At 34.2% G+C, this 16,148-nt stretch overlaps 2 protein-coding genes across 2 annotated transcripts; both read left to right on the top strand.

Annotated features, from left to right (window-relative positions):
* The first annotated feature begins 2,047 nt into the window (after nucleotides 1–2,047).
* On the top strand, nucleotides 2,048–8,860 carry LOC107028954 (probable ADP-ribosylation factor GTPase-activating protein AGD9). Its single transcript, XM_015230204.2, has 7 exons — nucleotides 2,048–2,272; nucleotides 2,439–2,557; nucleotides 4,979–5,420; nucleotides 5,593–5,859; nucleotides 6,755–6,877; nucleotides 8,244–8,342; nucleotides 8,433–8,860. Exons 1-7 carry the CDS (start codon nucleotides 2,204–2,206, stop codon nucleotides 8,538–8,540), a joined length of 1,227 nt encoding a protein of 408 aa, XP_015085690.1. The 5' UTR covers nucleotides 2,048–2,203; the 3' UTR covers nucleotides 8,541–8,860.
* A 993-nt stretch (nucleotides 8,861–9,853) lies between these two features.
* Nucleotides 9,854–14,298, top strand: LOC107026714 (ubiquitin carboxyl-terminal hydrolase 20-like). The gene is made up of 8 exons (XM_015227788.2): nucleotides 9,854–10,546; nucleotides 10,647–10,767; nucleotides 11,011–11,121; nucleotides 11,648–11,817; nucleotides 11,948–12,286; nucleotides 12,708–12,830; nucleotides 13,074–13,617; nucleotides 13,706–14,298. Exons 1-8 carry the CDS (start codon nucleotides 10,127–10,129, stop codon nucleotides 14,020–14,022), a joined length of 2,145 nt encoding a protein of 714 aa, XP_015083274.1. The 5' UTR covers nucleotides 9,854–10,126; the 3' UTR covers nucleotides 14,023–14,298.
* The last annotated feature ends 1,850 nt before the right edge of the window (nucleotides 14,299–16,148 follow it).

The following is a 16,148-nucleotide window of genomic DNA, read 5'->3' as shown; positions in this document are numbered from 1 at the left end:
GGGGGGGCATAATTAAGATTTCTTAACTTAATTAGTTTGTTCTATTACTCTTCTTTTGAGGGGAAATTCATCTTTATTCAATTGATGAAATCATATGTGAGATTTAAAAAATGTAAACCTGCAAAGCAAATAAAGAATTGTGCCCTTTGCTTCATGAAGAAATTGCTAACCTCTTTGACTTTTGAGATAGCGATTGTAATCTTTACTTGAAAGGTGATTTTGCCAACGCCTAATAGTCTATGATTAAGCTTGCTAACGGTAGCTTTTTCTATTTCATTTACTTAAACACCACTTTATTCCATTCGTACATTTAAAAAACATTTCGGTATATTTTAATCATAAATTTTAAAAATCTAATTTATTTTCTAAAATTGTGCAAATTAAAATCGAACAATAAATTGAAACGAAGGAAGCAGAAGTTTCTCTCCATGATAAGTATAAAGTTTGATTTTGATCAAAATAATTTTTCAATCAACTCTTAGAAGAAGTTTGGTATGCTGTTGGAAATCTCGTAAGCTTTCTACCTCATAGAACTACTAGGTTGTTGAAAAAGAACCACCGCAAGTATTAAGTATATGGTATCGTGAATTAGTTTTTTTTAAAAATCAGAATTCTTGAATTTTAAATATGAAAATAATTGTTGGTAAGTAATGCAAATCATGTACACTCACACCTTCAAATCATTTTTAGTTTCCATAAGTAACAATGTCTAAGATTTTTTATATATTTCAAGAACTTCTTGTAGAATGTAATGAAATTATGCATAATAACTTTTGTTGATACTCACGTTAACTGCTCGTGTTTTCGTAAAATCCTTTAGTTTTTTACAATATCTAACAAAAGGATGAAAGTTGTTCACTCAAATACTTAAAGGTTACTTTCTGCTAAAAATGATACTTTAAGGATGTAGTTTAAGTTTTAGGTATAATTAAATGATGTTTTATGCTAAAAATGATACTTTAAGGATGTAGTTTAAGTTTGAGTATAATTAAATGATGTTTTATGCTAAAAATGATACTTTAAGGATGTAGTTTAAGTTTTGGGGTATGGTTGAAGGATGTTTTTGGTCAAAAACTCGCTATTTACTTGCCACATTTTTTTTTATAGTGTTTATAAATGTTTCTCTATTTTGACAAATTAAAAAAAGACAATTTTTTTTTACCTATTATACCCTCAATTAAATAATCAATTACTTTGAAAAATGTAAAACTTTTCATTCACTTCATAAATAATAGGGGTAAAATGGTAAACTAACTACGTCATTAATTATTTTCTTAATAGCTGTGTCAATTCAAAAGTGAACAAATAAAAAGAGACGGAGGGAGTACTAAATAACATTATTTGTTTTTTCACACGGTGTTCGAAGTTTATATTGGAGCTTCGATTAAATTCAAATTACGCATATTTTCTCCACGTGAAACACTTCCACCCGTACAACACAACTTATATTGGTTAGTCATATATATATGTTTAAAAAAAACAACATATAAGAGAACTAATTACTAATTAATTTTATATTAAATTTTACAGAAATTTGATGGTAAAAAGATGAAAAGTGTACGAGTTATGCGAATTTTACAATTTAAAGATTATTTATACAATAAGTATTTGATAGAACTTTTGATGAAGTAATTGACAATGGATGAATTATTTTGAATTCATTGATAATTACTGCTAATAGTTATACTTTTATACAAAATACTATAACTTTAAGAACATCTTTAAATAAGAAAAATTAGATGTGATTATTTCTTCATGTAAAACCAACCAAATGTAATTTTGTGTAAATTAATTTGGCCAATTATTTTTTAAATTTTAATTTATTAAAAATCATTTTTTTACCTCGTAAAGATAAAAATAAGGTTTGTATAAATATATATTTTAAAAACGTTACTTGTGCAATTATGTTGTTGTTGCTGCAACAATAGTTTAGCCAGAATTTATTTTCAAATAATCAAAGGACCAAATTAGATTTTTCCAAAAAATAAATCACAAAAATTGCTACCAAAAAAATACCCTTTTAATAGAATTTTTACATTTATATTTTGCAGATTAGCGGTTTTACATATATTCCTCTATCACTACTTTGTTGCACCATTTCTGTACGTTCCCTAAAGAGGCGATTCGCGTCGTTTTTCTCTCTATCATTGCCGTCGTTTATCCTTTTCATCGGAACTTCTTAGAATCATCTATTTCTACAGCCATGGCTTCCGAGAACTTCAGCGACAAAACCGCTGTTTTTCGGAAGCTCAAATCCAAGCCTGAAAACAAGGTTAGTGTTTTAATTTTATTTTTTTGGAACTTTTTTTTATTATTTACTTGATATTTGTTTGATTACATAAAGATTTTTGAGATCTGTTGTAGATCCGTTATTTTGATCGAGTAATTTTGATTTTCTGTATGATTTTATTCAAAATTTGTTGTTTTTTCCTTGTTAGATGTGCTTCGATTGCAATGCTAAGAATCCTACTTGGGCATCCGTGACGTATGGGATCTTCTTGTGTATTGATTGCTCGGCAGTCCATCGCAGTCTCGGCGTTCACATCAGTTTCGTTAGGTATTTTTTTTTCGTTTTGAACTATTGTTTTGGCTTAATGAGTTGATGTTTGCTTGGCTCTTGTTTGATGTGGCACCTGTATGGTTTAATATGACCGGATTTTGAGTAATAGCATGTTAAGAGCTGTGACTTTGGTGTTAGGTAGATACTAGTGAATGCACCATGTGTTGAATGGCATGTAACACATTCACTCACTTATATGAAGATATCTGTGGTTTTTGATAGATATGAATTCCTCTTATTGTTCAATGTTTCAATTTATGTTCAGAAATATTGTAAGATGACAGATTTTGTTGAATAGTAGTGAGTATTCTTATGCATCTAGTTAGTTTTCCATTGAAGCAAAGCCTTACATGGACCAGAACAAATTGGTCAAAGCCAATAGGCAGCTACCAACCTTATATGTTTCTTATTCTATTTCACTCCCACTGGTTTCGGTTTATTTCCATTTTGGTTGGACAAGGATAAAAGGAAAAAAAAAAAGAATGAGGAAAGTGGAACATGAGGATGAGTTTTAGGAGCAAATTACAGGATATGCCATGGATAGTCGCACGGCTTATTGATAGTTTAATAGAAGTTGAGGCTGATAATTGGCAAGGGGGAAGGTTATTGGAGATGGGGTCATGGGGAAAACGATTTAGATCAAGATGTGTGGAAGAAGAAAGGGAAACACTAAACAGGGAGGTTATTGCTCCATGATTTTCTGGAAAGTAAATCAGTGGATGACATTCTACCCCTAAGACTTCTTATTATGCACAGTCAAGAATAAATGGTAATATATGAGACTAATAAGGACAATGTCTCGAGTACTTTGAATATGAGGGGGGGGGGGGTCCCTCAAATTTTGGAATGCTATACCCCAAGCTATCTGGTGGACTGTCTGAGAAGGAAGGAACAACAGAATCTTTGAAGGCATTGGCGAACATACTTAGCCGTAAGTAAGAACTTTACCTATGCTAGTGTTTAGGGTGCAAACTGATATTTCTATGTGATTCAGATTTCTTGTGGACATGAGAGAGGAATTGCAACAACTCGTAAGTTGTAATACAACTACATTTTGACGCTCTAGCTTGGTGCTTATTCAATTGTAATACAATACCTTTATGTTTTTTCAAAATGGACCCTGGTTCCTTTTGTGGTGAAGTTAAAACCTGTAAGAGCATAAAGTTAGAAGAAAATAAATGATGTTATAAGGCAAAGTGGAGTAGAAAATGTAGTGTCTCCCAGAGAGTACATCCAAATAGTCAGGGAAACTTGTAATGTTTCAATATGATCTTTGCTTATTTTGCATTTTCCCTTAAATAACTGCGCAAAGTTGGTGCTCCTTCTCATTCCCACAATTCCATACACAACTCTTTCTACATGTAAACTACTGTTGTGGGACTTGCGGTTACTCGCCTGTGCAGATTATGATGTGTCCATGGGGAATAAGATATTGAGTATATTTGCTGTCCTGTTGGGATTACTTGAAAAGCAAGCAGTGAGTGACGTGGAAAGGAGATGTCAATTCATTTCCTTCTTTTCGGATTTATTACTATTTTTTTTTTTGATGACACTTGATTTATTACTACTATTAGTATATATATATATATATATATATATATATTTTAACATATTTTTATTTACTGTTATTGCTATTATTAGTATATATATATATATATTTTTTTTTTTTAACATATTTTTATTTACTGTGATGATGATACAATTCTTAAATGAAGATTCATATAGCTAGTACCAACTTGTTTGGGACTGAGGTGTAGTAGTAGTAGTTGTTGTTGATAACCGTGGTGTCTAAACCCACAGTTCACCCTTCGGCTTAGTTGCGCGGACTCTTCATGATACCTCACCCGTGATTCTCAAAAAATACACTACTTTTGACGAATCCGACACGCACCCATTGATATTTTGGAAGAGTCCGAGCAACATAGCCCTTCGGGGTGGCCCAGTGGTTTGGGCTTGAGCTTGGGACTTCCATGTTGGAGGTCTCAAGTTCGAAACCCCCTGCGAGCGAAGCAAGGGGTTTACCTTCTGGGTCGAGTTTGTCGCATCGGGCTTGCCTAGTGTGGTTTACCTCTCCTATGTGGTTTGCGAGCCATTGCATAAGAGCGGGAGTTTTACCCTGTGCGCACCTAAAGGGTAGTGGCTGCGGGTTTCCCTTGTCATAAAAAAAAAGACCCAACTGTCAATTCATGCCATTGGTCATCCTTTGTTAATGAAAGGGAGGAGAGAGTAGATTAGCAGTTAGTATTCTAGGTTGGTGGTTAAAATGTTTGTGGCAGTATGATAGGCTTTTTTTCTTTACTATATTAGGGTTGGGGAGTAGGGGTTGATGTATTCAAACAAGAGTAATTGTAATCTTCTGTTGTTGCTCCGTCATATTATTATTTCTATTTCCATTTACTGAGAAGCTGAGTCTTGCAGATCGACAAATTTAGATTCGTGGTCTCCAGAGCAGTTAAAAATGATGTACTTTGGTGGAAATAACCGTGCTCAAGTTTTTTTCAAGCAGCATGGATGGAACGATGGAGGCAAGACTGATTCCAAGTATACCTCAAGGGCTGCTGACTTATATAGGCAGTTACTCTCAAAAGAAGTTGCTAAAAGTACTGCAGAGGAAGCAGCTTTGCAAGCAGCTTTGCCAGCATCTCCTGTTGCTTCTCAGGCTGCACAGGCTACTAATGTATTTCCGGATATTAAGACTAGTGAACCTCCAAAAGAAACGTCTTCGTTGAAGGACGAAAAAACCGAGGTTATTGCTTCACCTAAAGCCTCTCAAGCTGTTACCACCTTTCTTAAGAAACCTACAGTTGCGAAGAAAGCTGGGAAATCTGGAGGACTTGGAGCTCGCAAACTTACTAAAAAGGTACATATTAGACTTACAACGAAGAAATTGGGCATATATGTAAAATTGGATGCTTTGAAATTCTTGCATCACCCTCCCCCCCCAAGAAAAAAGAAGAAATATCTCTGCTGTTTTTACAAGTTTGTTCTAGTGATTTTTGGTTTCCAATCTATTGACCCTTCACCATGTACAGTCTAGTGAAAGTCTCTATGAGCAAAAGCCTGAAGAACCGCCTGTTCAAGTTCCCTCCTCCAATGCTGCAAGTAATGCACCAACTGTAGGTTCATCATTTGCGTCTCGTTTTGAGTACACAGACAATGTCCAACCTGCAGAGACGAGTTCTGGAGGCTCTCGCGTTCTTAACCATGTGGCCCCTCCAAAGTCCACCAGTTTTTTTTCAGATTATGGGATGGATAGTGGTTTCACAAAGAAGACGAGTTCCAATTCTTCAAAAGTTCAAGTGAGTTCTTATCCTAGCTTTTATTTTCCTTGATCATCCAGGATTTTGTTAAAGCTGATTCAGTGAAATTTGTCATGTATGTTGTTTATTTGCCAAGTTTAATGGAAGGAGAAAGGTGGACATTATTACGGTGTCTCTGACTGTCTTTGGTTTTCTATTGTATCAAGCCTTCAAAATATTGAGATGTTGGTCTGATGTTCCCTGTTACGGAGCTTACTGCGTCAAAATTTTTTTGCTCTATCCAGAACCGACTTGAGACAATTCAAGCAAGTTTTTATGCAGTAACCCCCCCCCCCCCCCACACACACACGCACAAAGGGAATTATTTGTGAGCAACTTAAAACTGATATGGCTTTGTGTTTCTTCTCATTTTTTGATTGACTAATTATTTAGAAATTGGTGAAATGCCCTAGATCGTTTAATGCCCTGTTCTGTTGGAGCTTTGGATGCTTCTTTAGCTATTATTTTTATTTATGAGATTCCCAAGTGCTCTGGAGTATACTTGTACCACTGACCTTCCCACCAGTTTCCTTGGCTAAATTTCTGGGTGACTATCTATATAGAAATTAGTGTATATCTCGCTTTTTGGAAAAGCAAGCAAGGATCAAAATTCATCCTAAACTCTTGGTACCTCAAGTTTCTAGTGTTTGCTTACTTGTTAAGCCATTTTGGGTATTCCTAGACTGCCTAGAAGTAGGTTCTTGCTCCTCTTTCTGCATCATATGTTTCTTTTTGTGATTATGTTCCTTTTCTCCCCAGTCCTTCTGCTCCTGACAGATCAGTTGTTTACTTGTGATGTTTTATGTGACAAAAAGTTTCTCCTTTCTGCCTCTTGATCTTTATCCAGTGCTATTAACATGTTTTGTCTTATGTGTTTGCGTGATACTCTAATCAGATTGAGGAAACTGATGAAGCAAGGAAAAAGTTTACTAATGCCAAATCCATTTCATCTGCTCAATTCTTTGGTGATCAGAGTAAAGCTGCAATGGAAGCCTCAGTTTCTCTTCAGAAATACTCGGTATGCTTGTTATAACACACCTCCTCCCAGTTTACTTGGCTTATTTTGACCATCTTTTAGAGTGATACTGGACTTTACTATGACAGTGTAACTAACAATAGAATAGACATTAATAAACAGGATAGAATTGATATAAACCAATTAAATTTGATGTTCCAAAATTTTAAAGAAGTCAGAATTATATTTTAATCATCAATATAGGTATAGTTTAGTAAATTTGGGACAAGGGAAGTAAATAATATTCCCTTATATAGGTATACCTACTGCTTTAGTTAGCATTGAATCCTTGAATTGCCTCTAATGCTGCCCTATATTAAACATCTCATTATTGTTTTCAGATTCTTCTCCGTTCCTAATTATTAAAAACCTCCTGGAAAAGTGAAATGAAATTCTTTTGGTAAGGCAAGAAAGTCGCCCAAGGAAAGTAGAAGTCAATGCACACTAATCGAATCTTTGGGGTTGGATGGTGGTGCAAATTACCTTTTTCCCTTCTCCTTTCTAAAGCAAAAATGGATGTCGTCATTTTGATCGTACTTGCGGAGTAGAGAGGGTGTTTCCGATAGAGCATCAACTCAGAAAGAGAAGTTATTTGAAGCAGGAGTGTAAGAAAAATATGATAACGAAATATCAAGATACAAAGAAAACGAAGCAACAGATGAATATTATTAATAATTATGTCTTAGGAACCGAAGATAAAAAAAAAATACTTCACATACTCAAACTCCTGCTTAAGGGACTTTCTTATAAGTTATTAACTACTCAATTCAATAAGAGAGATATAAAAGGCCTAAACATGATTTAATTGATCCTCTTCCTATTGAAAGTCATTTCAGAGACTTCATTTAAAAAAAAACAACCACTTCAGGGACTTCTGAGGTCCAACTTTTGGTGGAGTTGAAGAGGTTTGAAACCATTACCTTTTCTCTTCCAACAAGCCTTTCACAGATCATATAACAGACAAGTTGTAAAGATAATGCATCTATAATGACTCAAAAATAGTGGAGCTCTCTAGTGTACTGCTAAAATATTCAACCCCTAGATTCTTCTAGTAACTGCTCAGTGGCTGAGTTTATTTTAGCGGATTCAGCTATTATTATATTAATCAATAATCCATATGTTTGGTGCAAGTTTATAACAGTATGCTATAATTAGGTTATTAACTATTACTGTAGTTTGTCTGATGATTTTGAATGTGCTTACGATGCATAATTGACGAAGTTGGCTTTGGTGTCTATCTTTTAAAACAAGATTGAAGACTGTATCTGATAGTAAAGCTGATGTCTCACTGCTACATGAAGTTTATCTGAAAACTGAAGTACCAAACTCAGGTTCTAAAACATATTTCTTTTCTCTTTTGTATTCATAGGGTTCAAGCGCCATTTCTAGTGCTGACCTTTTTGGTCAAGATGATGGGGCAGCTTATGAAATAAGTGCCGGCGATTTAATAAATAGGATCTCTTTCCAGGTATGGTGAAAATTTTGATACGCAATGCTTTGCGTTTCACCAGTTTCTATATGAAGGTGTTGAATGGATTTTCATTACCAATGCTTCCAGGCACAACAGGATATGTCGTCTATCAAAAATATTGCTGGAGAAACTGGGAAGAAGCTGTCCTCCTTAGCATCCAATTTGATATCTGATCTTCAAGATAGAATCCTGTGAGGAGAGACTCTTGTGTGTTATAAATGAAATGGAGATGACAGTATCTAAAATTGCTTGTAGAGGTGAAAAAAGTACGACATTCTTTCAGAAGAAGTAGAATTTTAAGGCTCTTGAGGACTTGGTGTCTCGTTCTATAGCGCTTAAAGATACGTCTTTCCAAATTTCCTATTGTAATGTGTTTTTTTGTTCGTCTTTCACTCTTTTACTTGCCTTAAAGCTCATAGATGTTTGTGAGTCGAATATTTTGCTCTGTATTATGTGCTCTTGTTAGAGTTGAAATACAAATCACCGACTTGTAATCTAGCAATAACTGTTCTCTTTGTTGTGCCCACGATTCGAAATTTATCAGTTCTAAAACTTGCCTCGTAAATCATACTTCCAAGTTACTCAAAAGTTGAAGATTAAACAAGCTTTCTTCTATTAAAGAGCGCGTAGGAACAATATAATAAGATAAAACTTTCTTCTTTCAAGTATGTTCGTGTGAATAACATAACTTTCCCATTTTCTATTTATAAACATAGAGGCAGACAAAGAGAGGTCATAAACACGATTAGGGGGAAAGATCATGGAGGAGGTGGGAGATGTAGCATTAAGAATTTGAAGTCATGGCAGAAGTGGAACATATACTGATATGAGTAGTGGGGAGATTTTTAGTGGACATCCAGATAATAATAATTTTCATAATAATAGTAACATCTTTTAATTAAATAATAGGATAAATTAACGTCTCACAAGGATCACTTTGGTTTGTAGGCGGATTCAGAATTCTTGATTTATGGGTATACACTTCTTTTAATATAAAATTACAATAAATCACATAGTATAAGTCCACGATTATCTGCACCCGATGTTCAATGAAAAAAAAAAGAAGATTAATATTACCATTTAAAAAATGAACACCGTTTTTGAAGAAAAAATTTACTTTTGAAGATTTAAAATTTCTTAAAAATAAGAGAAGTGATTGGAGAAATTCATAAAATGTAAAAGAAATGCTTCAAACTTGCCGTTAAACCAAAGTACACCCATTATGAAATTTGTTCACGGGATGCTGAACGCTTAATATAAGTCAATTTTTGAAAAAATTATTATATATTTAAATAATTTTACGTCAAAATTTATGAATGGACGATACGTGAATCTGTCCTCGATTCGTAGACAAAATTACTCTGTCATTATAATCCAGAAATTCCAATTCTTAAACTACTTTATTCTATATTCAGATAAAATAATATAATAAGTTTTTTCTTTTAATTAAATAAAACTCATACATATTTGGTGAGTTTTTGGTAATTGTTTTTAACACTTGCGCGCTGTATATACATTTGGCTCATTCGTAACTGAAAAACACTCTTGAAAAAATCCAAAATGGCGGCTGATTTTCCCTCCCATTTCAAAACTCTCCATTAATCTGAATAATTCCTCTAGATTTCACTTCCCAATTTTCCCTCAATTTTCATATTCAACCTTTTCCCTCTTCTTCCCCTTTCCCTCCATTCTTCAAAACCTTTAAACTTTGCTAAAACTCCCCAAATTCAAAACCCTAGAAAACCAATTTCAGCTTTCTTTCTTCCGACAAGTCAACTTCAATGGAAGCGCTTTGCTCAGAAACCCTAGAAACCGGTTCTAAACCGGTTGATTTTGTAAATTCTGACGAAACCCTAGATACGTCTTCTCCGATTTCTGCTGATCAGAATCTACCGAATACTGAAAATTCAGCCGGTTTCAATGAATCGGAAGAGTTATGTATGGAGGAAGAGGAATTGGATGCGTCACCTGTTCGCACATACTCTGCTCCATATTATTGCTCACGTTGGGGTCAACCTTGGGGTAAAGTCACCGACTCCAAGCCTTTGGATTCACAACTCACTGATGCTGAGCCGAAGGATGAGCCATCGCCTTTCGATTGGACGGACGGCTCTTCGGAAAATAAAGTTGAAACTAAGAAATTGGTGATAATTGAGTCTCAGTGGAATTCGTATAGAGACGAGGAACCTAAGTTTATACAGGTATTAGTCTTCTAGCTTCATGAACTGCTCTACGTTTTTTTTTACTGTAGGGTATATGAGATTTTGGTACTTTTGTTGATTCTTTTGGGATTTTTATCAGGGTGCAGGACTTGCTAATTTAGGCAATACGTGCTTTCTAAACGCGGTTTTGCAATCGTTCATGCACACAGTACCTCTGATTCAGGGCCTTAAGTCGATTGATCACGCCACACCATGTAATTGTAAGAACTAACCTCTCTGCTCCATTTTGTATATCTCTATTACCATTAATAAAAAGTTTTGACTGGATAGATTTGTAAATTTTATTTTTGAAAAATTGAATGGTTCGATCCTTGTACTCCAATCACTTTAAGTTAAATTAGTGTCTGTGGTCTGATTCATCTTGTCTGGTGGAGAAAATATCATCTTTATTTCTCTTTCTATTCTCGAGGTTGATTAGTAATATGTCTATGTAACAATTGCAGGTTACCTGAACGGGTTCTGTGTAATTTGTGCGCTGAGAAAGCTTATTGATGCTTCTCTGTTTTCTGAGGCTGGTGTAGTCTCTCCCTGGAAATTTGTTAACAACTTGAACTGTATCCTTTCAAATTTATTGTGATTTTTGGGATAATATTTGCATTTTATACACATATTTTGTGATTGAAGGTAAAATTTAATTAGGTCCTTGTGATATTTGAGTAAGCTCATTTAAATGTGTACTTTTGATCCCTTTGCTAGTGAATATTCACACATTTATCATAGTTATTACCGACATGTTATGATAAATGTGTGTGTTTTACTTCATATCTGATGGTAAAATAGTTCTAATAATAGTTCAACTATAGTATACTTTCATTGTGAAGTGATTAAAATACATATTTCAATTAATTAAAGGTTAAATGTGCTAAGTCAAATATCACAAGTATCAAAATTTATAATTTGCCAATAACCGTGGAGAAAGTGTTGCTTATTATCTTTTTAAAATAGTTATTTACCAGTTTCAACTTTCAAGATTCTATCAAGACATGCCAGCTAGGTAAGAAGGTTGTATAAATTCATTGCTTTGCTTGCAAATCTGTAGCTGTTGTTTCACTGTCATCCTTAACTTTGTGAAAAAAACAGATTTTTCTTCTACTTTCCATCGGTTCCAACAGGAAGATGCTCATGAGTTTCTACAGTGTTTCCTGGATAAACTTGAAAGATGTTATGATGATTCAAAATCAAAAGACTGCCAAACTTTAGAGACTGACAACATTGTGAAGCAGGCTTTTGGAGGTCGTTTAGTTAGCAAAGTAAGAATCAAACACTTGTCATTTTTTTATGCCTTGTATTTTGTCATTGCATTCGCATATATGCTATGATTTTCATTCTTAAATAAAAATGTGGAACTAATACTTTACAAATGCCTTTCTGAAATTGCAGTTGCGGTGTTGTAATTGTGGCCATTGTTCTGACACATATGAGACTCTAATAGATCTGAGTTTAGAGATTGAAGATGTCGACAGTGTGGACGCAGCTCTAGAGTCATTCACAAAGGTTGAGAAAATTGAGGACTCTGAAACAAAATTTTCATGTGAAAAATGTAAGGAGCAAGTCTCCATTGAGAAGCAACTTGTACTTGATAAGGCTCCTACAGTAGCGGCCCTTCATTTAAAGAGATTCAAAACAGATGGTTCTCTTGTTGAGAAGATTGACAAATATGTTTCGTTTCCTCTTGAATTGGACTTGCATGCTTATGCTGATAACAGCCAAACTGATAATGTGAGTTCCTGTTGCTCCTCTGAGTCTCTGTTAGTAACTAGTGTTGCAGAGGTTCTTTTAGTTTTAGGAGATGGAAGATTGAAATAAAGTGAAATTTTTCTGGTAGAGAACACGATGAAGAGTAATTACTATTGCTTAGAAGAGTAATAGTTTTAACTTTTCCTGTGTAAGTTCTAGTAGCTGCAGGTTCTGGGATTCTTACAATGTAGTTTTGGTAAAAATTTTGCTAATAGCTCTAGGACTTGTATATGTGTAATGTGTGTAAATTTTTCTTTTTTGTTTATATTAGATATGATATGGGGTCTAAGCATGGCTTAATACTGTATACAGAATTTCACTTAATTTCTATTTAAGATCTTTTTTTTTGTTTGCTGAATCTATGGAACTGGTAATAATTTTGAATTTTCCTTCTCATGCACAGGTAGAAATGAAGTATGATCTTTATGCAGTTATAGTGCATATAGGATTTTCATACTTTTCTGGGCACTATTACAGCTTCATTCGTTCTGCTCCTAATGAATGGTATAAATTTGATGACTCAAAGGTATTTACTGCAAACAAAGTTCTCTATTCTTTTTTATGGTTTGGTGTGGGATTAGTCAGTTTTCTCAGGTTCCCTAATATTTTTTGGATTTTGAACTTTGTAACCATCTGGATTTTGTACCGAATTAAACATCATTTCATCTTTGCGTATTTTTTAATTCGGTACTCTGCAGTTCCCCAAGAAAAAAGGGGGCAAAACTAGCATTTATGATGAACTGATTTTATATTTGTTTTAACTTGATAGGTTGTTCGTGTTCGAGAAGATTATGTTTTATCACAGGAAGCATATGTTCTATTTTATGCAAAGAGGGGAACTGCTTGGTTTTCAGATTTTATTGAAGGGCAAAAGCCTTTTATAGATCCGTCCATACTGAGTACTTCTCCCAAATCGGTTTTAGAGAATACAGATGCTGGCTGTGTTCCTTCTCCGCTTCTGCCGAATGCCCAGGCTTTCGATGTCAAAGAATCCAATGGTGCTGCAAATGAGTCATCTCCCAGTCCTCTCAACAAGGTTCATCATAGTGATGGAAAGGAGAATGTGCAGATGATGTCTACTCCTACACCACCACTAGGTGCAAGTAATATTCTGGTTTCCAAGTCACGTGAAGTGGGTAAAGTGGTTTCACCTTCAGTAATCAAAGATTTGTCTAAACCAGTTTCTAGTGTTTCAGTACTCAAAGAAAATAGCAGTACTCTGACCCCTGGTTCTACCAGCAGAACTTTATATATCACACCCGACACACCACCTAGATCTCCAAGCCCAGAGATATACAGAGAAGATCCCCCAGGTATCTTCCTTTTCTATGTTATTGTCAACTTTGTTGCTTATAGTGAATATAGAGAAGCTGGTGCTAAATCATTGGTTTTCATCTGCAGATAACGATTACCATATTCCTCGTGGTCATCTAAGAACAGTAGGCCAGGTTTCTTGCAAAAAGCAACTGCAGAAAGACGACCTAGAGCAGGACATGGAAAGAAAGCAGGCGTGCTTTCTGATAAAGAAAAACATGCCTGGGTCTAGAGGCCAGCAATTACTAGCTGCTATGCAGGGCTCGCGCAGTGAAGGTTCTGCTAAAAAGAGGAGGAGAAGAATGGAAGTATCTCCAACTAGAGAAGACAGTAATTCCACCAGTCGCCGAAGGTCTAGCATTGGCTCTACGATGCGTCCTGTCATGGCTGGCAGCATGAGATAAGCTATGAGAAAATACTAGTAGTTTGTTAACGGAAACGCTGATACCAAGCTCTAGGCATCTTGTGTCCTCCAACAAACATGGCGTTCAGCTGTTTTGTTGTTCATATTTCAGAGTTCCATTGTATAGTGCAGAGTAAAGATTTTATATTATATTCTCATTGTTGAGAATTATAATTACTCGCATATACCTAAGAACTTGGAGAGCTTTTGTAGTATGAATTTTTTATTATATACGCCGAATTTCAGTGCATAGTAAATACCAGTGCTTTTATTCATTTATTATTTTCAATAGTATTAATTAGACACTTAGTTGAGAGTTAACTTTGAGGTTGTCTAAAGAAAACGTTTGGATTGAAGCATCACAAACCATGCAACTTCGTTTGGCTTCATTGTATTTTGTTTTTCTACATCCTAGGTTACATAAATTTCTTTTTCTTGTTAATATCGAACAAATTATTTTCAGCTCCTCAAAATTTATACTATATATAAGTATCTGAAATGCCTTAAGCAAATCCTTTCTTTTCTCCTTCACAAATAATTATATCTCCCCATTTCACTTCAAATATATTACTATATTGAGATTATGTCTGGTGATAAAGAAGAGAACAATTTTTTCAAGAGAACACCAGAACAAGATTTCAACTTTCAAGATGTTCCCAAACATGTACTTATAGTGATGAATGCATTGAAAGAATTCTCCATTGAATCACTTGAATGGCCACTCAAAAATGTTGCCTTGAAATCATGTTGCAGTGTTACCATTATTGGCATAATGCCTTGGCTAAATATTCCTCGTATATATACCATATACTTCTATGTTTAATCATTTCGATTCATATTTTCATGGACTAATTTAATTTTATCATCTACGTAAGATGATCAATATATACTTGTGTTCTTAATTTACAGTCTCCGCCAAGACATGGTCGGACATCTGGAGTGTGGATTTTCAAGAAGTTACAATGATTAGAGAGAGAAGTGATCAATGGAGAAGTACTGATTATGCTAAATATCACAAAGTTCAATATCTAATTGATCTTTGTGAAAAATATGGGGTATTAACTTTAACTCTCTTAAATAATAATCATGTAAAATCTTGTTTAAATGATTTCTTCTTCAATAAATTAACCCAAGCTTAATTATTTTCTAATTTATCAAAATTAATTTAGGTAGAACCAAAAATCAGAACAGAGATGGGCCATCCACTGAAATCTCTCGTGGTTGATTTAATCACTACCCTCCAACCAACTCTAGTAGTATTCGACAGGTATTATTCCCTGTTTCATTTTACTCGACTCTTATATTAAAAATAAATATTTTATTTTTCATTTTCTATTTAATAACGAGGCAAGAAAAATATATGTTGACTAGCTAACTTATTTTTAGGTTATGGACTCCACTTGTTATATTAGATATATATTGTAATTACACGTGAGATGTTGATGATATAAATATTTTTTACACTATCGATATCGCAGGCACCATGACAAAAAGAATATTGAATACTATGCAGAGAAAGTACCAATATATGATATGATACTAATAAACGAAGATGGAGAAGTGGATATGATGATCAAAGCAAAGTCTCAGAAAAATTCCAAATCCCCTGTACCTTCATCAATGGTCACAAAACCTATGATTTCTGGACAAATTATTAATTTTTTCAAGCCAAATTGCGTCAAAACTTGAAAAGTTCCAGAAAAAAATGAGCATTTTGCTGTCTTACAAAAATATAAATAAGCTATTAAGAAATTAAATAATGTTATTCTACTCCAACCTTTGTAAACAGCAAAAAAATTTAAAGAATGCAGCATCTTCAAGAGTCAATATTACTAGCACTTTTGCTATTATATATATATATATATATATATATATAATAAAATAAGTTCGATTATATTTCTCTCATTTCTTTCTTTTGTGATTTTATCATGGGAAAAATGATAAATATACTCTCGAACTATCGTAAATAGTATGCAGATACCCTCCGTCATACTTTAGGAATATTGGTGTCCTTGTCGTCCCAAAACTAGAGTATATACCCTTTAATCTTTATACTAACGGAAATATACGCTCTAGTTTTTGGACGGCAGGGGCACCAATATCCCTAAAATATGATAAAGGGTATTC

The sequence above is a fragment of the Solanum pennellii genome, chromosome 8 (genome assembly GCF_001406875.1).
Source record: "Solanum pennellii chromosome 8, SPENNV200".
In the NCBI taxonomy this organism is placed as follows: domain Eukaryota; kingdom Viridiplantae; phylum Streptophyta; class Magnoliopsida; order Solanales; family Solanaceae; genus Solanum; species Solanum pennellii.
This window is presented reverse-complemented; position numbering and strand designations above follow the sequence as displayed.

Coding starts and splice junctions, on each gene's coding strand:
- LOC107028954 (XM_015230204.2), top strand. CDS start 2,204: ATGGCTTCCGAGAACTTCAGCGACAAAACCGCTGTTTTTCGGAAGCTC. Junction 2,558..4,978: donor GTTCACATCAGTTTCGTTAG/GTATTTTTTTTT, acceptor TGAGTCTTGCAG/ATCGACAAATTTAGATTCGT. Junction 6,878..8,243: donor TTTCTCTTCAGAAATACTCG/GTATGCTTGTTA, acceptor TTGTATTCATAG/GGTTCAAGCGCCATTTCTAG.
- LOC107026714 (XM_015227788.2), top strand. CDS start 10,127: ATGGAAGCGCTTTGCTCAGAAACCCTAGAAACCGGTTCTAAACCGGTT. Junction 10,547..10,646: donor AGGAACCTAAGTTTATACAG/GTATTAGTCTTC, acceptor GATTTTTATCAG/GGTGCAGGACTTGCTAATTT. Junction 10,768..11,010: donor TCACGCCACACCATGTAATT/GTAAGAACTAAC, acceptor TAACAATTGCAG/GTTACCTGAACGGGTTCTGT.